Source organism: Ylistrum balloti, unplaced genomic scaffold (genome assembly GCF_031769215.1).
Source record: "Ylistrum balloti isolate Yb309-2 unplaced genomic scaffold, AGI_CSIRO_Ybal_v1 Utg371196, whole genome shotgun sequence".
Lineage (NCBI taxonomy): Eukaryota > Metazoa > Mollusca > Bivalvia > Pectinida > Pectinidae > Ylistrum > Ylistrum balloti.
The window spans coordinates 1229552-1253610 of record NW_026782651.1 but is presented as its reverse complement, the minus strand read 5'-3'; the positions used below and the strand labels follow the sequence as shown (position 1 = coordinate 1253610).

The 24059-nt window shown below is 37.9% G+C and overlaps 1 protein-coding gene across 1 annotated transcript; it reads left to right on the top strand.

Annotated features, from left to right (window-relative positions):
* Positions 1 to 742: 742 nt before the first annotated feature.
* On the top strand, positions 743 to 22571 carry LOC132561386 (receptor-type tyrosine-protein phosphatase T-like). The gene is made up of 24 exons (XM_060226111.1): positions 743 to 800; positions 2114 to 2134; positions 2985 to 3161; positions 5511 to 5723; positions 5941 to 6078; positions 6485 to 7505; positions 7725 to 7916; positions 9196 to 9338; positions 10323 to 10492; positions 10976 to 11063; positions 12150 to 12223; positions 12564 to 12600; positions 13474 to 13571; positions 13749 to 13877; positions 14319 to 14458; positions 14950 to 15085; positions 15565 to 15705; positions 15942 to 16038; positions 16201 to 16265; positions 16491 to 16622; positions 16914 to 17039; positions 20651 to 20802; positions 21007 to 21142; positions 22458 to 22571. The coding sequence occupies exons 1-24, from the start codon at positions 743 to 745 to the stop codon at positions 22569 to 22571; spliced, it is 3798 nt and encodes a 1265-aa protein (XP_060082094.1).
* The last annotated feature ends 1488 nt before the right edge of the window (positions 22572 to 24059 follow it).

The window sequence follows — 24059 nt, the reverse complement described above, 5'->3', positions numbered from 1 at the left end:
TGTTCTATCTTTATAACCAAGACCTCTTTCTGTCTTAACGTGTACTTAATCATAATCTTAACGGATAATATATGATTGGTATTGTGAGAATCAAATATATATATATATAAACATAGATACATCCTAGTCTGGAGTCAGCTAAGATCAAACAGCCTACATGACTCGGGATTGTCACATAACAGACAGATGAAAGTGGATGTGCTTAGGAGAAGATAAAAGGTCTTTGACGTATAAGCCTCGACTTGGGCCATGGAGTCTGGTACTCTAACGGCTCTCAACACTCAAGTCTTCCGTTGTTCATAGATTCAAGGACAATTAATTAGCTTCCAATTCACCCGCCCTCTTTATGGTGTTGATAATTATGAAAATTCAAAGCATACATCGCATCTATGGACAATAAAGTTGTTAAAAATCGGTACAAATTGTAACGTCTACAAGTCACATCATTGAAGAATTGAGACTTTACGACAAAAGGATAGTCAATTGTCCAGTTTCCGTTCTGATGGTCAGTGTACCCATACACACAGGTCAAAGGTCATCAACTAGATTGGCCTTAGCTGCTTCCCATTGTACACTTTCCTAGTAAAGACGCAAAGTCTGTAGCGTCAACAATTCTCAGTGCGGTATCGTTAGAAAATGTGTCTGTAGTGGGAATATCTTAACTTGTTTCTGGGACGAAGAAGGATCACAGGAAAATGCAGTTCTACTTCTAGACTGAGTCCAAATAGGATTTTAAAACAAAATGATTGTGTGTAGTTTCTTATTTTTCCTGGTTTGTCTGAACACATGCCAAGGACTTGGTGAGTATCGGCCATTCAAGGGAAGCCTTTTGTTTATACATTAAACAATGGCGTCTAATCTCAAATCCGATTTCTTTTTTTAACATTGTTGAACGTTTTACTTCCTCCGTTATCAGACGATTTAAAATATGTCTGAACTTCGCTTAGATGAGATCGCAAAAAGTGAAGGAAAATGTTTTCTATTCACAGTACCATATAACTAGTTGCCTGAATTTTTACCGAATTCTAGTGTATTTAGATCTGAAGAAATTGTAAATAAATGACCCGGGTTGTCGACATTTTTACCGAATTCTAGTGTATTTAGATCTGAAGAAGTTGTATATACAAAAAACCCGGGTTGGTGACAGTCTTACCGAATTCTAGTGTATTTAGATCTACAGAAATTGTAAATAAAGTACCCGGGTTGGTGACAGTCTTACCGAATTCTAGTGTATTTAGATCTACAGAAATTGTAAATAAATGACCCGGGTTGGTGACAGTCTTTTTACCGAATTCTAGTGTATTTAGATCTAAGAAATTGTAAATACAAAAAACCCGGGTTGTCGACATTTTTACCGAATTCTAGTGTATTTAGATCTGAAGAAGTTGTAAATAAATGACCCGGGTTGTCGACATTTTTACCGAATTCTAGTGTATTTAGATCTGAAGAAGTTGTAAATAAATGACCCGGGTTGTCGACATTTTTACCGAATTCTAGTGTATTTAGATCTACAGAAATTATAAATAAATGACCCGGGTTGTCGACATTTTTACCGAATTCTAGTGTATTTAGATCTGAAGAAGTTGTAAATAAATGACGCAGGTTGGCGACATTTTCAGGAATTTTGTTTAAATCTAGTACGTTTTATATATTATGATAATTCCACAGAAGAAATGCATTTCAAATATTATATATAACTTAAAATTCTAGATATCGTTTTAACTGCTACCACGTGGTACAACACTAGTAGTTGTTTAGTATCATCATCATAACCTCGCATTGTTTAATTCGTAAGTTATATCCTTCTTCATTTCGCACAAAAAACTTATCTTTAACCTCCATTAAGGAATAAGATGTCCCAGTTTACCCTGTCAAGATTTTGATCAATTAACTGAATTAATTCTGCAAGAATTGCTAATATTTGTGACAGTTTTTTTCCCGTTGTGTCACTACATTTTCAAACATCGATATATCTATATGTTGAATGATGTGATATGATGATAAAACAAATTATAACTACACACTGTACAGAGCCAAATAAGGCACATATTTCAGAAAGCTTGCACCTCTGTTTTACTCGGTAAAATGTCCATATTCATTATTTTATTTACAGAACTCGACTCATCGAAATTTGGTAAGCATTTTCTAAATATTATCTTACACGGGTAATAATAACAAAATTAATCAATTACTAAATATCCCTCACATGTCTGTCTGTCTCCTCCCCCCCCCCCTCTCTCTCTCTCTCTCTCTCTCTCTCTCTCTCTCTCTCTCTCTCTCTCTCTCTCTCTCTCTCCCTCTCTCTCTCCCTCTCTCTCTCCCCTCTCTCTCTCTCTCTCTCTCTCTCTCTCTCTCTCTCTCTCTCTCTCTCTCTCTCTCTCTCTCTCTCTCTCTCTCTCTCTCTCTCTCTCTCTCTCTCTCTCTCTCTCTCTCTCTCTCTCTCTCTCTCTCTCTCTCTCTCTTGTTTTGATGTAAACTTGTTGTTTTCAAAATTTAATTTCAGAATTAAACAAAAACCATATTGTCGATGACAATTCCTGAAAGTTATGTATCAGTTAAAGATGGAAATAGAAGAAATGCATTGTTCACTTGCTTGTTTGTAAATGGAAGGAAATCGCTCATTTGTGTCGAAGCCTTGTAGCAGAGAAGGATTAAGCCAATGAATATTTGCCATTTTGAACACCATTGAATACTAAATTCGTCAGCCGCGCCAGTGTGTCAGGAAGACCATATAGTTCCACATGCCCAAACATTTATTACATATATTTTATATTTATGGAAAATAGTTCATTTCTCTCTCTCTCTCTCTTCTCTCTCTCTTTTTCTTAACAGTCTCTCTCTCTCTCTCTCTCTCTCTCTCTCTCTCTCTCTCTCTCTCTCTCTCTCTCTCTCAATATTGTACCAAATGGTTTTATCTCTCGAGCACCACATCTCTCTCTCTCCACTCTATGTTGTAACTTGGGGTGTTTTTGTTACTTTGACAGAGAAGCTAGTGGTATTGCCTCGCTCCAACAAGATCCCTAATGTAGACCAGGCAGCCGATGGCGACACAACGACCTGTATAGAGTACAGAAGACAGCCCCGTAAAAACGCTCGAGTGTGGATCGACCTCCAGGGTCTCCATAACGTACATCGTGTCATCGTTAGACACAGCGGAATAGGTAAATTTCATCACAACACATCGTTAGACACAGCGGGATAGGTACATCTCATCACATCACATCGACAGACACAGCGGGGTAGGTAAATCTCATCACAACACATCGTCAAACACAGCGGGATAGGTAAATCGCACCACAGAATCGTCAGACACAGCGGGATAGGTAAATATCATCACAACACATCGTCAGACACCGCAGGATAGGTAAATCTCATCACAACACAGACACAGCGGGATAGGTAAATCTCATCACAACACAGACACAGCGGGATAGGTAAATCTCTTCACAACACATCCTCAGACACAGCGGGATAGGTAAATCTCATCACAACACACCGTCAGACACAGCGGGATATTTAAATCTCATCACAACACATCGTCAGACACAGCGGGATATTTAAATCTCATCATAACACATCGTCAGACACAGTGGAATAGGTAAATCTCATCACAACACATCGTTAGACACAGCGGTATAGGTACATCTCACCACAACACATCCTCAGACACAGCGGAATAGGTACATCTCATCACAATAGACACAGCGGGATAGGTAAATCTCATCACAACACATCGTCAGACACAGCGGGATCGGTAAATCTCATCACAATACATCGTCAGACACAGCGGGATAGGTAAATCTCATCACAACACATCGTCAGACACAGCGGAATAGGTAAATCTCATCACAACACATCGTCAGACTCAGCGGGATAGGTAAATATCATCACAACACATCGTCAGACACAGCAGGATAGGTAAATCTCATCACAACACAGACACAGCGGGATAGGTAAATCTCATTACAACACATCGTCAGACACAGCAGGATAGGTAAATCTCATCACAACACAGACACAGCGGGATAGGTAAATCTCTTCACAACACATCGTCAGACACAGCGGGATAGGTAAATCTCATCACAACACACCGTCAGACACAGCGGGATATTTAAATCTCATCACAACACATCGTCAGACACAGCGGGATATTTAAATCTCATCATAACACATCGTCAGACACAGTGGAATAGGTAAATCTCATCACAACACATCGTCAGACACAGCGGAATAGGTAAATCTCATCACAACACATCCTCAGACACAGCGAAATAGGTAAATCTCATCACAACACAGACACAGCGGGATAGGTAAATCTATTCACAACACATCGTCAGACACAGCGGGGTAGGTAAATCTCACCACAACACATCGTCAGACACAGCGGGATAGGTAAATCTCATCACAACACATCGTCAGACACAGCGGGATAGGTAAATCTCATCACAACACATCGTCAGACACCGCAGGATATGTAAATCTCATCACAACACAGACACAGCGGGATAGGTAAATCTCATCACAACACATCGTCAGACACAGCAGGATAGGTAAATCTCATCACAACACAGACACAGAGGGATAGGTAAATCGCACCACAGAATCGTCAGACACCGCAGGATATGTAAATCTCATCACAACACAGACACAGCGGGATAGGTAAATCTCATCACAACACATCGTCAGACACAGCAGGATAGGTAAATCTCATCACAACACAGACACAGAGGGATAGGTAAATCTCATCACACCACATCGTCAGACACAGTGGAATAGGTAAATCTAACACAACACATCGTCAGACACAGCGGGATAGGTACATCTCACCACAACACAACACAGAAAGGCTCTCATAAAGATTTAGTTTTTCTTCAAACAACATGCAGCATCTTATTTATTTTCTTTTACGTCTATTTATGTCTGCCGACAGATCTACAGTAAATTGGAGTTTTTGCTTCAATTTACTCAAGCATTTCTGCGAATGACATAAAAAAATCCAAACAAAACTAAATGGTGCCTACCACTTTATCATTGAAGTACATTCTTAATATTTCATCTGAATATCCATCATCATGACTGAGTAACAAACACACAAAAAAAAATTAACAAAAGCGTTTTACTAATTTTTATGAAATTCCGGTTTCATTTTCTTACTATTTCTGTCCGAGGAAAACATTTCGATGCTGACGTTACACGATGACCCTCGGTACTAGAAATGTACACAGAAATCACTGAACTAAACCACCAATAAGTACTTCCGTTCTCGATACTTGATGCTAAACATTTATATATATTGTCTTCATGTGTCTTGGTTTTTGTATAAAAATCGTAACAGTATGTGTATTTGCTGGTTTCTGACTCTGTTGAATTTGCTGACATTAGTATTTACCAACTTGATATGAGAAATATTTTGGTCGTTATCATTTTCATATTTTGTCATATTTCATTGTTTTTGAGTTTGAACTAAGGTATTGTTACCGTGCCAGACATTTTTCGTTTTGTTTTCCCAGATTCTAATTCAGATTTACAAATGATGAAAAACATCCAAATAAAGCTTTCTAATACGACTTCCGCGTCTAAAAAGAAGGACTGTTTTACAAATTACGATGATATACCCTCGGACGGGGCTTTGGATACTTCTACAAACTGTCTTCTCCAATCTACACGGAGTGTTTACGTCATCAGGCCCACGGAGCTGCGCTTCTGTGAGGTGGAAGTGTATGGTGAGTCCACATTGTTTCTTCTCAATTATATACTTATTCTAGTACTATTCTGCGTCATTTCATTTGACAAAATGTTTGTGCACAATATTTAAAATTTATTTTTAGCTATTCTTTCTGCCTCAAAAAAGAGTCAAAATTATTCAGAAGAACGAACTTAAGCCATAGAAATCGATGTAAATTAAATAATAGCCCAGAAGTTAAATTGGTGTCATTTAAGGGTGTGTCTCCGGTCGGTGGGGAGCGTCATGTGAAAACAGCTGTGGCGCATGTGCAGGGGGTGACGTGTGTGATTCCGTAACCGGACATTGCTCGGGCGCATGTGCGCAAGGATGGAGTGGGATCCTCTGTAATATAGGTAATGTGAAAATACCTTCTGATTTGTTTTATGTAACATGGCTAACATGTGCAAAACATGAAATTCCATGTCATGTAGTGTTTTGTATAAACTAAATACCAAGGTGTGAATACTCAATATTTGAATTATCTGCTTCACATTTTTACAGCTCAAAGATTTCTATGTGTTTTGCATTATATTATTTTATCTCAAATTTAATAAACTTAATATTCTTTCCATTTGATATCACACCGATATTTGTTTTCTGTGTTTTAGGTTTATCATTTGAAGATCTGTAATATATTTAATCTTAATTCATTGAATGAAAAGCCCTTTAAAGAATTAAAATGGAATGTTTTTGTCCAATGAACGGAACACAGGTTCAAGTTGAGTATGTGATAATAAGTGGTTTTAATTAATTTTTCAGCAACAGAAACAACAACACCACAACCGACAATGACAACCTCAGCAACAATAACAACGATAACACAGCTAACAACAACAGCCCAAAACATGTCATCTATAGCTTCAACTTTAGTAACAAGCTCCGAAACGATCGTCAGCGGCACAACAATAGACACAAAAGATGAAAATACGTTATCATCCATGCCTTCAAGAAATACACCGGATGTAGTTATCGTTAGCACAGGAGCACCTGTTATTTCCGGAAAAACTACTGAAGGGTCAGGAGTTTCTACGGAAGAAACATCCGAAAGTCTGCAGTTTGAAACAGTGGACGAAAAAACGACACAGTCTACAGAAACGCCGAAGGAATCTTCATTTTCAGGTGTGATTTCACCAGTTACCTCCGGTAACACTGAAATGAATTTTACCAGCGGTACACGTGTTGTAATGACGTCAACAACGGAAAACATGTCAGTTAAACAAAATTCTGAAACTGCCACAATGAATAATCCATATTCTTCAACGGAAAGCATGAAATGGGATAGTTATACCACAGGAAAAGTAACAAATTATGGTGTTTCCTCAGAAGATGGTCACTCCGCGCAAATATTGAACGTAACATCTAATCCAAAAGTCACCGAGGACGAAAACTTGGGTACAACGCGAATGATCGATTCTCCGACAGGGACAAGTTCCATATCCACAACGACATCCTATTTCGACTGGTCGCACGAAACACATTCATCTACTGACGATTTGTCACGCACAACTAAAGATATAGACGATGTAAGTTTTGATATGCAATCGTCAGACGTAATGACGGATTCGTCTGTCACAATTCAAGACAAGAGTAGTGTAAGTTCCGGAATAACAGTGACGGAAACAGTCACAGATTTGTCCGTAACGTCTCAAGACACGGGTAGTGTAAGCTCCGGAATAACAGTGACGGAAACAGTCACAGATTTGTCCGTAACGTCTCAAGACACGGGTAGTGTTAGTTCCGGAGTATACCCGACAGGAACAGTCACAGATATGTCAGTAACGTCTCAAGACACGGGTAGTGTTAGTTCCGGAATAACCGTGACGGAATCAGTCCAAGATTCGTCTGCAACATCTCAAGACACGGGTAGTGTAAGTTACAGAGTATACTCGACAGGAACAGTCACAGATTCTGTCCCATCTCAAGACACTAGTGGTGTAAGTTCCAGTATGCATTATACAGACGCAGGTTTGGGTATCGGAATGTCAACAGCATCAGATAGCAGCAACATCACGGAGATCGTCACAAAAGCTACACAAGTGCTTCGGGAAGTAGGGCGCACATTTCCTGATTCTAAAAAGACCCCTGCCTGTAAAGGGTTCACGTGCTCTCAAAATAACCTCGTCGTCTTAGTTGGCATCGTCGTTGCACTTCTTTTTATAGCTACTATCATCGCGACAGTTTACATGGTCAGGTATCCATTTCATTCACGTATTCCTTTTCTGTCCCATGTTTATCTGTGTGTCCCTTTTCTTGTGTTCATGTTCATCTGTGTGTCCCTTTTCTTGTTCCCACGTCGATCTGTGTGTCCCTTTTCTTATCTCCACGTCGATCTGTGTGTTCCTTTTCTTGTCTCCACGTCGATCTTAATGTTCCTTTTCTTGTCTCCCCGTCGATCTGTGTGTCCCTTTTCTTGTCTCCACGTTGATATGTGTGTCCCTTTTCTTGTCTCCACGTCAATCTGTGTGTCCCTTTTCTTGTCTCCACGTCGATCTGTGTGTCCCTTTTCTTGTCTCCACGTCGATATGTGTGTCCCTTTTCTTGTCTCCACGTCAATCTGTGTGTCCTTTTCTTGTCTCCACGTCGATCTGTGTGTCCCTTTTCTTGTCTCCACGTCGATCTTAATGTCTCTTTTCTTGTCTCCACGTCGATCTTAATATCCCTTTTCTTGTCTCCACGTCGATCTGTATGTCCCTTTTCTTGTCTCCACGTCGATCTTAATGTTCCTTTTCTTGTCTCCACGTCGATCTGTGTGTCCCTTTTCTTGTCTCCACGTCGATCTGTGTGTCCCTTTTCTTGTCTCCACGTCGATATGTGTGTCCCTTTTCTTGTCTCCACGTCAATCTGTGTGTCCTTTTCTTGTCTCCACGTCGATCTGTGTGTCCCTTTTCTTGTCTCCACGTCGATCTTAATGTCTCTTTTCTTGTCTCCACGTCGATCTTAATATCCCTTTTCTTGTCTCCACGTCGATCTGTATGTCCCTTTTCTTGTCTCCACGTCGATCTTAATGTTCCTTTTCTTGTCTCCACGTCGATCTGTGTGTCCCTTTTCTTGTCTCCACGTCGATCTGTGTGTCCCTTTTCTTGTCTCCACGTCGATCTGTGTGTCCCTTTTCTTGTCTCCACGACGATCTTAATGTTCCTTTTCTTGTCTCCACGTCGATCTGTGTGTCCCTTTTCTTACACAAATTACGAAAAAAAATTACACCATGAATACCTAAACATACGATCAGTAATCAGAAAACGGTCATATTGACACATACATGGGTTTTCAGGTATGTCCTCGTTTTGTTTTCTTTTGCTACACTTTGTTTTGTTAATCAAAAATTCTAAATTTAACAGAATTATTGATAAACGTTTGGCTTTTTGAAGGTTTAGTGAATTGATTTAAACTTTGATGTCTAACCCATGTATCATTACTACTATATTATCAACTGTAGTTGCAAACTAGGACTTTGTGTCTCATTGTTTCAGACGGAGAGCACGCAATAAGAGAAATCGTGACTTTGAGAAAGGTGATAGTTTTAAAACGTTTAACGGACTGCCTCTTCCTGATATCACCGCTGCAGCAAAGGCCCACGGAAGCAATGGTGATATTACGTCTAATAAATTGGAAGGTGAGAAGTATGTCTTGTTTGATCATCAAGTTTATTTGTGAACATAAAGCGTACCTATGTCTGCGAAGTGTGTCAGTTTGAACAGAGTGCTTACTTTGGCGCGACACGGTACACAGTGCTATAAGCATGCCTGGTTTTTGAGCAATCTGTTACCTGTGAGCGTACCTACATTTGTATACTTGAACTTACAAAAGAAAGGATAATTTTCGTCAGCTTGTAACTGACAAGTTCATTAGTAAAATAAAATCTCGAAGTTGATGTCGCGGATTGGACGAATGGTTAGTGCGTTGGCCTTCAGATTTTGGCCTCTTTTAATAGTGGGTTCTAAATCTAGGTTATGCATCCATTTATTTTTGTAATATCTATCAGATGTATTCAAACTGAAATCGGATTGGCTGGTTATTTGTTTGGATAACCGTAGCGTGAGTGAAATCGGTTTCCGTTTCAGTTCAATAATATGCCAAACATGTGTAGAAGTTGAGTGCACAGGTCGTGAATTACTAGTCTCTGCTTGGGGAAATCTCATATCACTCCTTCCTGTTACAGATTTGGTACCGTTGACCTCACCACAGGTAGAAGCTATAGTCGAAAAAATAATGACTGACGAGTCCTAGAGGGACGAAACAGTTGTGGGATGCAGTTTAATCATTTGGTTCTACTATATCTAATTCTCTATTTATATATCAAAAGGTGCTGATGTAACAAAATGCAACGCAGCATTTGCAAGGTCAAATAACTGCAATATACAACCCACAATTTCACATTAGCAGATGGAGTGTGTTGATGAACCGCCTTTGTAAGCGACGTTATTGTCACCACCTCGTCACGGAAATGACGTCATAACACTTCGACCAGACTTTGTTCTGTTATTTGTATTGTTTTAATTACATGTTTTCATTTCGTCGTAGTATGTTGAATATCTAAATCTCACAATGGATGTCTTCATTTTAGTAGTCACTTAGCTATATTGTGGATCTTCTGTAGATAATCTGGAATCTGCTAACCAGGACGATTGTTCCGAGAGCACTTCTTTCCTAGTTCCCTGTAACTTGTCTTCCTTCTCACCGAGTCAGGCCAAACCTACTGCGGTCGGCGACATACATGGTCACATAATGATGATGAAAGAAAGATCACTTTTCAACAAAGATTTCACGGTCAGTGTTAAGGACAATGTTTATGTATTTTGCTGTAGAATACTTAATATTCACATTTCAGTATTTTTGTAAACATTCGATTATTGGCTGTACCAAGGGGATGCTTCATGTGTTCCGTTTTGAGAGATAATTCGTGTCTCTTGTTTTGAGAGATTGTTCGTGTTACTGTTCCATCAAATATGGCCTTGCCAGACAATTTGTAGAGGTTAATCAACCATCTTGATTTTCTGACCAGTGGCATAGATAATTTTTCAGAAATACATCACAAAGTTTTAAATATTTTTCAGCAAGAGCTTCCCATCTTATTACGACTGTAAAAAGGTACGTCCGGTTTCATTATCGGAGTCAGGAGGTCTCTAAACATCTCGATGCTCTGAGTATGAAACATCAAATCATTGTGACGTCATTGAAATATACTTTATAATATGGACTGCTTTACTGCGTGTTGTAGGATGAAGGATTTCTTATATAACTTGATTTCAGGGTCTTCCAGGTGTAGATATCAGCTCATGTCATGTAGGAACCAGTAAAAGAAATTCGACAAGGAACCGGTATTCTAACATCACAACATGTGAGTACTGTACTACCTATCATAATCATTTATCCACAGTTTATTATTTATCTACTGTACTACCTATCATAATCATTTATCCACAGTTTATTATTTATCTACTGTACTACCTATCATAATCATTTATCCACAGTTTATTATTTATCTACTGTACTACCTATCATAATCATTTATCCACAGTTTATTATTTATCTACTGTACTACCTATCATAATCATTTATCCACAGTTTATTATTTATCTACTGTACTACCTATCATAATCATTTATCCACAGTTTATTATTTATCTACTGTACTACCTATCATAATCATTTATCCACAGTTTATTATTTATCTACTGTACTACCTATCATAATCATTTATCCACAGTTTATTATTTATCTACTGTACTACCTATCATAATCATTTATCCACAGTTTATTATTTATCTACTGTACTACCTATCATAATCATTTATCCACAGTTTATTATTTATCTACTGTACTACCTATCATAATAATTTATCCACAGTTTATTTTTTATCTACTGTACTACCTATCATAATCATTTATCCACAGTTTCCACGCAATGATTTATTTTCGATAGGATTTCTCTACTTCTTGTTTGTGATATTTTCAAAGAGAAGACGATATTTTCAAGTATCTAGAAATTGATTTCAGGAGTTGATTGTCAGGGATTTGTTATTTTTGGTTTACTGTTTTACCTTATCAAACTGCATACATAAAATATCATTGGATACTTCTTGCATGATTCGGAAAGTTTAAAAAATGAAATCGCGGGCAGTTGTTATTTGTTTCAAGTCCCCATTCATTTATCTACTTATGATCCCGGTGAAAGAGAGAAGGAATAAAAACAAATGCGCTATAATATGGTTGTATGTAACTGTCATCTTCTTGTTGTTTTGTCGTGACACTTAGGACGAATGTAAGACCACTTCATCAGGACGATTATCACGACATGTCGACTTTATAAGATGTCGTAACATGATATGGTCATAACAAATCATGTTGTCGCAATAAACCATCATTGCAGAACGACTAGTAGATGGCATGCAATAAAACAAATAATTTTGTACATCCATTTTCAGTTGATCATTCGAGAGTGGTCTTAGCGACAGATAAAGAGGAAGAAAACGACTACATCAACGCTAGCTACATCGATGTAAGCCTACTTACACTATAACCTACATGATATATCAGTGATCTAAATTATCCTGGCTCTGTCTCCATTTTAGAATAAGACAAGCATTGTAAAAGAGTGTGGCGTTTGAAATACAAGTAAATTGGTCGAAATTGGATGTGAAATGTTTGAATGATAAAAGGTAACATATGTGACTGGGTATATCAGTATAAATATATCGGAGGTATGTAAGTAAATATAAGTAAATAACTATATAGTTTCAAGGTACGTTTTCCAAATAACATAATGATACACTCGAACATATTAATATGTTATGTCACAGTGAATTTGAATACTTATGATGTTATGTAATATGTTTCAGAGTTTTGAACAACCGAGGGCTTACATTGCGACACAAGGTAAGTTATATAGTTTTGAACATCCGAGGACTTGCGTTTTGACGCAAAGTAAGTACAGTTTTGAACAGCCGAGGACTTGCGTTTTGACGCAAGGTAAGTACAGTTTTGAACAGCCGAGGACTTGCGTTTTGACGCAAGGTAAGATATATAGTTTTAAACAGCCGAGGGCTTACATTGTGACACAAGGTAAGTTATACTGTTTTAAACAACCGAAGGCTTCATATGCAACACAAAGTAAGCTATACTATTTTGTTTGGGCTTACATTGCATTACAGCTGTTGAAGACTCTTGATGTAAAACTAGCATCCATGTTTTCCCCTTAAAAGATTTACACCTCAATGGATATAGATAAAAACCAAAAGATAAAAATATCTTAGTGAGCTCTGCTCACTTTGTTTTTATTTTGTGACGGAGAGTGTTCTACTCGAAATCGTTAACGATACAGGTGTGATTATGTTACCAGTGTTTTTAGGAGATAATTATTAGTCGCCAAATCTCCTTTGGGACATCCTGGTACAAATATCATAAATACATTTATGTAACTCTTGTGTTTGTTCTCAGCATATCTTCACAAACACGCCTTTACTAATGAAATGAAAATTATCAGGTCTGTATTTCGAAATTATGCATCTGAGTAAACCTTGTAAATAACAATATTATTTCTTGGAAAAAGTTGATAATTTGTACTGTGTGTATGTCCGATCTGAAGCGAATGTCTATGGAATATTTATCGTCCATATTCACCGAGGTTTTGTGAAAATAAAGCATTGCTGTTTATTATATCAAAACACTTATTTGATGATTATGAAAAACGCAGAATTGTTTTTCCTGACTTACTGATACATCAACAACGTGACAATGTTAACATTACAGGGCCACTGAAACACACTACAGACGATTTCTGGAACATGGTTTGGCAGGAACGGTCAGAGAAAATAGCCATGTTGACAGAACTTCAGGAAAATGGAAAGGTACATATGGCGTTATGTTGCATGTTTTATCCTCCATTCGGACATGGGTCCCGGTGTAATAAATTTTATAGACAATTATCATTACATTTTCTATTCCAAAGTTTATACAAATGATTCGGAGATATTTGAGAGATTTCTGGAAATCCTTACTATATTGATATTCATTTGGTTTCAAAGAAAAAATGTGTGCAGTACTGGCCCGAAGAGAACGAAAGATTGTCTGTCGGTAGTCTTACAGTTACACTGGAGAACGAATATCACTTCCCGATCTACAAGCTAAGGACGTTCTTCATCACAGACTGTAAGGTATTGAATTGATGGCTGTCAACATATGACTTAGACTTTGTTAAACTTGAGTAAGTTGCATGATATCCTGCTGCCGCTCACTACTCTGTAAAGTAATCCCATTCGGTTTGAATATAATTCCACATTTAGTAAAAAACATACATTACACAACTCCTTGTGAATATCCTTAATGGCAGATATCATTTTCGCGGTATTTCTGAGACAGTTTTTTGTGTTAATGGCTGCTCGAAGCAAAAATCCACCACCTTGAGTGTGTGAGATCAGGTTAAAATGTATATGTGAAACATGTAAACTTGAATCAGAGATCACTTCTGGAGGTAGGTCAACAGGGTAGAGATTGATTTTTTTGGGTCAAAAGTAGTCGCCATATTTTGATTTATTAGTAACATAGACATTTTTTTCCTGTTGAATTATTTTTTTTTATCCCGTTTTATTGATCAGACACACGAGTGTCGGAAAGTGACACAGTTCCAGTTCACTGCCTGGCCGGACCATGGTGTCCCCGAGGGATTCCCGCTGATTCTTTTCCATGATCGTGTGATCAACCAGCCCTCGAGTGGCCCTATGGTTGTACATTGTAGGTAGGTAACTGCATCACTACGAACCAATGGGTTTCCAGAATAATGGCCCAGCACACAGGGCTTTGGCACGATTCTCAACACACGGTCCATATATATCTATTACAGTGACAAGGGGTGTAACTCCTGATCAGGAAAACCTAAACATATTCAGGTTACACGAAGAGTACGTTAAATTACATTTTTACAAAACGTTCAAAGCAAACAGGGTTTATGTGCTGGTGTAATCTACAAACAAATTTAGATTTTCTCTTCAATGCGTCTTTTTATTTCGCAATTATATTCCCACTAGCAACCTGTTTCGGGCGAATATCCTAATTCATAATGTAACAGGCGGGAAATATTTAGTAACGATAACTGAAGTTTATTTTTCATATGAATAAGATAATTATACATCATTCGTTAATTTTTTCTAGAAAAACTGGTCTGGGGATCTTGTGAAAATAATTGTTTCGCAAAAGTTTTGTTAGGATGTTAACGTTTTTCTTGTGTAGTGCTGGAGTTGGTCGAACAGGAACATTTATTGCCCTAGATGCATTGAGTGAACAGGGACGCAAGACAGGTCACGTGACCATCCATCTCTTTGTGGAGTATATGAGGAGATGTCGACCTCGTATGGTACAAACACTAGTAAGTATACATCTATAAGTCATACTTTGTATCACTTAAGTAAAATACCAGTTGCGTCCTTCCGACTTGCTTTAGGACAATGTACCCCTAACGCTTTTCAATAAGGGTGTCAAACCAGTGTGGGAGAGGTCATGTGGCGGAGTCTTGGCGGATAATACTCCAACGTTAGATACAGAATGTCTCTGTTTCATTGGCAGCCATATAAATGGACAACACGTTTTCCTTAGTTATGATGAATATGATGTATTATTCTGTAATCATCACTTCAATATCTAAACAGTGGTCGGATAAAGTTGCTCCTGGTTCGATTCTTCAGGTGCCAGGTTGACAGCATATGACTGATTTGCAGAGGATACAACTTGTCTCGTGTATGGTATTGAATAAGAAATAATGAAAAGCGACATACACAAAATAGAACGATTGAATAGTGTTTTTATTCAGAAATGGAAATATTGTTCATTTTATACGTATATTTAAAGGACCAGTATATGTTCCTCTACAATATTCTGATGGAAAAGTTCCTCTGTTCGAGCTCCTTGGTAGAGGCTGAAAGCTTGCGCGAAACGTGGAAACTCAACAGCGGTGGAGTACACGAACAGAAGATTCGAGAAGAATTTGAGGTACACGTTTACAAAAAGCGGAAATAAACGGATACATTTTATTTTTTGTATGAAAGGATAACTTTCATTGATCTAGTAAAAATTTCGATCAAATACCAGTTGTGTTTTGTTTCGTTCCAAACAGCTAAAGATGTGACAAGAACTAAAAGTTGATAGTCCTGTGTATATAGAGTGTATAGTACACACGTCCAAGTTAAATCCTACATGTCCTGTTCATCACACTGATTATCATTTAGAGACTCCAAGAGTTCCGCCCGAGATATAGCGGGGAAAAATACATGGCGGCGCACAAGAAAGAAAACTCCAGCAAAAACGGAACCACAGTTTTACCTGGTGAGGTTGACAACATGATAAATTATCACATAGCACCTTCTGTATTAGTGTAGTATTAGTAATGAGTGTGGATCAGATGTAATACCAATTGTTTTTATAACAAATGTAGTATTTTGATTTTGTCCCGGCCTTTACCAAAAGTGAGAACTTTTCTCTTTCCAGTCGATACCTACAGAGTAAAGCTAGACAGCAGTGAGAATGACTACATCAACGCAGTCACCATGCCAGTATGTACCCGGATCATGTAATAGTATAATTTATCATAGTACATTGTTCCAGGCAAATACCTGATAATATAGGAAGATGTACATGAAAAAATAAGCATCTAGAATGAAAAATAATGAAAACAGTATTTATCTTACACGTAACAGTAGAGACAGCATGCTCCTGGACAGCACAGATGATAAAGACTCGGAATATTGTAATATTTCATCCCCATTTCTGTTTTGAAGAACCTCGGGAGCAAATCTGGCTACATCGTTACGGAGATACCGTTGTCTACGTCAAAAGCAAATTTCTGGCAGATGATCCATGAACAGAAATGCAATGTGATAGTTTCCTTTGATCAACCGTTAGATGAAACGGTAAGTTTCGTGGAAATAGACACGATGTTTTTAATGAAAACAAATGTTAAATGGTTTTGTTAAACCAGAGGAAAATCGCCGTGTCACTACCGAGTAGCGACGACTGATCACAGTGACTTTGTTTATTGAAAACAAAAACTTTTATAGAATAAGTATGATGATTGTATTATAAAGGAAATAAAAATCAATTATAAAGATACATTAAAAAATACCCAAAGGAAAAAAGAAAAATGAATTAAAAGAAAGAATATTTGAAAAGTAATTTAAAATTAACGATGTTATCTGATGCAGGGTGTGTCCATTCTTCCCGAGACTGACCAGGAGCAGACTTTCGGGGCTTTCACCATCAGACGGGGAGATAGTGCAATAGGAGGACCACACGGCATACAGAGAGAGACCTACATCATGACGTGTGACGTAATTATCATATTGAATCTGATTCATGTTCACAAAGGACCTGTTTCACATAATATCCAAATTTAATCTTTATTTTTTAGAACCCGAGTAAACTCCTAAGAGTTTATGTTTTAAAAAAATCCAAAAGTCACATATGGCCTGTACTACGATCTTTGTTATGATCCTTGTCATGGTTGTGAGTCAGGGTGATTATCTTACCCAAAAACCTGTTCAAAAACATAAGTTGAATAATTAAATTGGGTCAAATCCTCTTTATCAAAGTCTTCTGCATACTTTGAACTCCAATATAAAGCTAAATATGGCATATGTAAAAAGTCAAGGAAATTTAATTTGCAAAAAAATACTTTTCATAAAGACTTCAACAAATTGAATTTTTGGAAAACTGTTTGACAAACGTACGGTTGCCATGAACCTAAACTATTTACACCTTTTGTTTTGGCCACACATATGCACTTAACGTACTGAAATTTTCATCAAATTCCAGGACCAGTAAAATTGTTCCAGGGACAGATTTTCTTGTGATGGCAGAATCATGAATATATGTTAAATTGTATCGGCATGTTTTTTTCTTTTCATAACGGGACAGAAACAAAAGAGCGTGGCTATAACGCACATGTGTTAAGACACTGACAACGTTTGTTTTTCATATAATTCATATTTTGTATAATTCATAATTTCTGATAATGATTGTTGCCATACTTCAGGCATACAATGATAATAATTCACAAATATTAATTCGTTTTGTCGATTCAAATTTCTGGTACATATTGTCTTTTCTTTCATTGAGAAATCGGCGGAATAGTTCATAGGATAGAATTTTACAATTTGTTATTGTGTGGATGCATTGGTCTTTGATTTTCAAATACACATGATACCCCAAGTAATATATTATAGATGCAACGTAGGCACACATGCTAGAGATTCTCTTTCCTGCAGGACATAAACAATAGTATGCATTCACAGGATCGTCAGATTCATTCTCGTCAAACTGAATCCAAACATTGTGCTTCGTTTGAGACTTGTGAGGAGAATGCATCTGTCCTGGAATTAGATCATCATCATGCTGGTAGGCCTCGTAGTAACCGTCATCTGTCTGGTGTTCCACAGTGTAACTACAGCCCATCGTTTTCTTGTGCAACGGCGGTCGCTATTGGCTGTTTGAGGGTACAATTGTGATTTTTCAGCTGGTGAAAACGACCACATTCTGGCATCATATTCCAGTTCAATAAGATCTAAGACGACCCTGGAAACACGATCCGCAATCATTTTGTCGTTTACTTGCAGCAAATATTTCAGGAAGTTGAAACTCTCCTAGATGAGTTGAGATATGGAAGTTTCATTTACACTTCCGTGATAAGGACATGCCTGTCAGGCTGCACAATGGACTTGAACTTTAAATAGTTGCGTGTTTTCTGTCCTCCATATGATACCCTTTGAAACTGCTGCTGTTTGCTTTTGTTGAGGTAGATATAGGTATTATCTAAGATAAGGGACCTGGTCACCATAAAATGCTTTGGTTAATACAGTAGTATGTGTGACAGCTTCCTGGCGTGATATATGGGCTGTACCAAGGTGTTTGAGGGCAACTTAAGTATTCAATATATCAACTATTTTGTGAAGATATATTGACAGTGTGCCTTCGGAGAGGTTAGTAAGCATGGTCATTTGATTCCATGAAAGAATAGTTGAAAGTTTCAACCAAAAATGCTGAAGCTAAACAAGGTCAGATTCACACTTGCCATACGTGTCCTGAAATTGACCCAAGGTCCAGTCAGTACATGTATGGCAGTCTGAATCTGTTTATAATCCAACGAGGCAAAATATGATTACTATTACTTTCAATTAAATGCACATTGAATGATTGAATGAAGTAAACACATATTTGAATAAAAATGTCAGAATTAGCGGTAGTTTCCCGATTTTGCCATCACAAGAAAATCTGTCCTTGGAACAATTTTACCGGTCCGAGAAGTTGATGAAATTTGTAATAAGTTAAGCACATATATGTGGCCAAAATATTCGCATTGTTTTAGGTGAATAGCAACTGTAGGTTTCTCAAATAGTTTTTTCAAAAACTTGAATTTGTTGATTTTTTTCATGAAATTTTATGATTTTTTCCCAATTAAGCTTCCATACGTTTTTATATTTGTAATACTTCACTTTATATGTTCAAAACATGGAGCAGACTTTAAAGAAGACCTCCTTTAACGATTTATTATAGGTTTTTGAACAAGTTTTGGGGTAAGATGTACTCCTTGGTTCATACCCATGACATGGATCATGAAATGTGTCATAGTACAGGCAAAATGTGACTTTAAGATTTTTTAAACAAACATTCTCAGTAGTTTACCGAGGTAGTACAAATAACACACAAAATTAAATTTGGGTATGGGCAAAATTACATGTACCGTCAAACAGGTACTTTATCATCAACAAATTGCTACATCGAGGTAATGATTAATAACAACTTCCTCTGCTCTTTGTGTTTTGAGACATAGCTTGTGTGCATAGCATGTGGGCATAGGACGAGGGCATAGCATGAGGGCATAGGACGAGGGCATAGCATGAGGGCATAGCACGAGGGCATAGAATGAAGTCATAGCACGATGACATTGCATGAGGGCATAGAATGAGGGCATGGAATGAAGACATAGCATAAGGGCATAGTATGAGGGTAAAGAGTCATAGCATGAGGACATAGTATGAGGGCATAGCACGAGGGCATAGGGGTATAGAATGAAGGCAAGCATTATCACTGTTTGGTATTGAGCTCTCAAGACAATTGTTTATGCTTTTATACTACACTCAGTGTTTGGTATTAGTACAGTTGTTTGTAAGTACTTTCAGCAGTGTTTGGTATTAGGGGTTTTAGTACAGCTGTTTGTAAGTACTTTCAGCAGTGTTTGGTATTAGTACAGTTGTTTGTAAGTACTTTCAGCAGTGTTTGGTATTAGGGGTTTTAGTACAATTGTTTGTAAGTACTTTCAGCAGTGTTTGGTATTAGGGGTTTAGTACAGCTGTTTGTAAGTACTTTCAGCAGTGTTTGGTATTAGGGGTTTAGTACAGCTGTTTGTAAGTACTTTCAGCAGTGTTTGGTATTAGGGGTTTAGTACAGCTGTTTGTAAGTACTTTCAGCAGTGTTTGGTATTAGGGGTTAGAGTACAGTTACAGCTGTTTGTAAGTACTTTCAGCAGTGTTTGGTATTAGGGGTTTAGTACAGATGTTTGTAAGTACTTTCAGCAGTGTTTGGTATTAGGGGTTTAGTACAGCTGTTTGTAAGTACTTTCAGCAGTGTTTGGTATTAGGGGTTTAGTACAGCTGTTTGTAAGTACTTTCAGCAGTGTTAGGTATTAGGGGTTTAGTACAGTTGCTTGTAAGTACTATGACACTATGATCTGAGCAATTGGAAATATGAAATCACTATAATTACATTGGATCTTGTATATGGACAGATTTGAGTAGCATTTTCCCTTAATTACCCGAATGTATTGTGCATATGTTCCAATGATTAAAACGCAATATCAGCTATTCTAGGACAGTTTTTGTTTCTGTTTTTAATGCTATGTCTAAACATCATGTATTTATATATTTATTTATTATGATAATTGTAGAATGAGGAGAACGAAGTAGCTGTGTTTTACTTGGCAGCATGGGGGACGGAAGACATACTCCCTCCAACGTGTGCTAGTCTCATCTCTCTCCACCAGGAAACACAAAAATGGCAAGAGAACAAAGGGCAAGGTCGGGTCACGGTCATATGTAGGTCAGTGTCAAATTCAAAAACAAAGTGTCAATCGTGTGTGACTGTGTGTCAATGTCATCTTATCATTAGGTCGTGTAACGGTCCGTCAAATGTCGTATATCGGTACATGTCCATACCCCAGGGAGTTCACTAAGCAAAACTCTCAGTGCTGGAAAAAATATCATTGGCGAAGCATGTAAAATGTTTGATGTCTTTAACACTCAGGGACGGTGCTGAGCGATGCGGGTTGTACTGTACTGTTTGTAACATGATGGAATGCATCGACTGGTACAATAGTGTAGACATCTTCCATACAGTCCGACATTTACAGATCTGTAGACCGGAGATCATAAACAGTCTGGTAAGTACCTCTAACCCACAGACGGGAGATCATAAACAGTCTGGTAAGTACCTCTAACCCACAGACCGGAAGTACCTCTAACCCACAGACCGGAGATCATAAACGGTCTGGTAAGTACCTCTAACCCACAGACCGGAAGTACCTCCAACCCACAGACCGGAGATCATAAACAGTCTGGTAAGTACCTCTAACCCACAGACCGGAAGTACCTCTAACCCACAGACCGGAGATCATAAACAGTCTGGTAAGTACCTCTAACCCACAGACCGGAGATCATAAACGGTCTAGTAAGTACCTCTTACCCACAGACCGGAGATCATAAACGGTCTGGTAAGTACCTCTAACCCACAGACCGGAAGTACCTCTAACCCACAGACCGGAGATCATAAACGGTCTGATAAGTACCTCTAACCCACAGGCCGGAAATACCTCTGACCCACAAACCGGAGATCATAAACAGTCTGGTAAGTACCTTTAACCCACAGACTGGAGATCATAAACAGTCTGGTAAGTACCTCTAATCCACAGACCGGAAGTACCTCTAACCCACAGACCGGAGATCATAAACGGTCTGGTAAGTACCTCTAACCCACAGGCCGGAAATACCTCTGACCCACAGACCGGAGATCATAAACAGTCTGGTAAGTACCTCTAACCCACAGACTGGAGATCATAAACAGTCTGGTAAGTACCTCTAACCCACAGACCGGACTCGTTAAATTCGTTTAATTATCGGACACGTACACCTCTCCATATAAATTTTGAAGCTTTTCGATTGATTTTGGTTTTCCTAAGTAGCCTTCTAAATTTCAAAATTTAGGCCCGTAACATCACCAACGAGATCTAGAAGGAAACAGTGGCAGTATAATTCATTATTTCGTTGTACTGTACGAAATTGTAAATTCATATTGATTTGACACGTATGTAGAAAATTTTACTTTCCACGGAAGTATGATTTATAGAGAGCGTACCCTAAATGCCCACCCTTGTTTGGGTTCCAAAAATTTGGCGTTTTTTATATGGGGAGAAATTCTGAGAATCGACAGCGACATAAAAAATCGGGGATAGTCAGGATCCTTCGGAATATACCGATTTGTTCATTTTTTTCTCTGATTGTTTTTACTTTCTATCCTTTTGCACGAATGGTAGATTTTGCTGCTGTATCTCCCAGATGTTCTGTTAGTATAATATATTTAAAAAAAAGTTCTACAGTACTGTTTTTAGAAACCGACATCAAAAGTCTTGTTATCTATATATAGCCCTAATGATACAATTTCCTCGTTTTATTTCTTCCGTTAAACTGTTTTGTTTCTAGGTGCAGTATTCCTGTTGTTTTGACGTTGCCCTGGCCTACACCGATATCTCGGACGGAACCAGTATCAAACTCCCCAACAATACTGTTTTCGTGTTTCCGACGACTTCAGTTTGACGTCACGTCACTCGGCATCACGTGACCAGCGATATCCTTATGAGTCTAGACACTCGCTGAACCAATCACACTGTTCTATGAACCTTTGTAATTTGTAAGTGTTTCTACCGCGATAACTGATGTAAGACAAGTTTAACTGCAACACACTAAAAGCAACTTCATGTGTGTGAATTATGCAGCGATAGACAGAAGAATAGAAGAAATGATGGCAAATTTAATTCTGTTAAGTAATTTGTGATATAATTGATGTATGTATGATGAGTATAATAAAAATATTCACGTCATGTTGTTTTTTCTTGATTGGATATTAAATCCCAACTTTATGGTACACTGGTGTAATGTGTAAGGAACGAATGCTTCATTGCATTCGTCCTTTTTGCCTCAAAGTATGCCGTTGTACCTTGACAGGGTCTTTACAAGCTATTACACTGTAAAACGGTAGATTACTAATAGCATAATTCTAATAAAAAATATATTGTAACTGAAGATGAACAATTTACTGGAAAGACTTACTAAAGTTCCAGAATGGGCTTCCATTTACTCCAATCAACTTCAAACTGCTGTTTACGGAGATCCGTTTTACTGCTGTATATATATTTTTGAGTCCAGTAATGGTCCTTGATGGCATCGATAACTGCATTAAGTGTACAGAATTACTAAGACATCTACTTTTGTATATGTAAACTTGATAACAAGCAGTATTTCATTATCAACAGGAGTACAATTTTTGCATTACTATTCCAATGAGAAACGATTCTTTGTTATAAGGAAACGGAATAAATAAAATATCAAGGAGAGATTCAAATAGCTGAAGTAATGTCTGAAGAACCCGTTTCAGCGTATCGCCCTGGTCGATCTAAAAGCACGTCATTAATGAAGACAGATAATTGTGCAGTCGGAGTCACCGTGTCTAAATATAGACCATGTACGTCAATGAAGTTTGGTGTCAATGGGGATGTCACGATTTAAGTTGAAAAATGTTCAAAAAAGACAACGCAAATTATTTATTCAATGGCCGAATTACTGTGACACTGTGATTGATATGTAACCTTTTATGATCATGAAGATACATTGAACATTGAGATGAATTTTACCACGTCTCCGACAAGTAGGACCCTTTGTCACTAGAAGTATCATGAAACCCGTCCTCTACATTCTTTAAACAGTTTGTGTATAGAAGAGATATATTTGGTTACCAGCGCCGGAATGTTGAACAGTTTGTGTATAGAAGACATATCTGGTTACTAACGCTGGAATGTTGAACAGTTTGTGTATAAAAGAGACATATTTGGTTACCAGCGCCGGAATGTTGAACAGTTTGTGTATAGAAGACATATCTGGTTACTAACGCTGGAATGTTGAACAGTTTGTGTATAGAAGAGACATATCTGGTTACTAACGCCGGAATGTCGAACAATTTGTGTATAGAAGAGCTATATTTGGTTACCAACGCCGGAATGTTGAACAGTTTGTATATAGAAGACATAT

What these genes read in the sequence shown, in the direction of transcription:
- LOC132561386 (XM_060226111.1), top strand. Translation starts at nt 743, where the DNA reads ATGATTGTGTGTAGTTTCTTATTTTTCCTGGTTTGTCTGAACACATGC. An exon ending in TACGTCTAATAAATTGGAAG is followed by an intron (nt 9,339 to 10,322) that starts GTGAGAAGTATG and finishes GATCTTCTGTAG; the next exon opens with ATAATCTGGAATCTGCTAAC. An exon ending in CCTATGGTTGTACATTGTAG is followed by an intron (nt 14,459 to 14,949) that starts GTAGGTAACTGC and finishes TTTCTTGTGTAG; the next exon opens with TGCTGGAGTTGGTCGAACAG.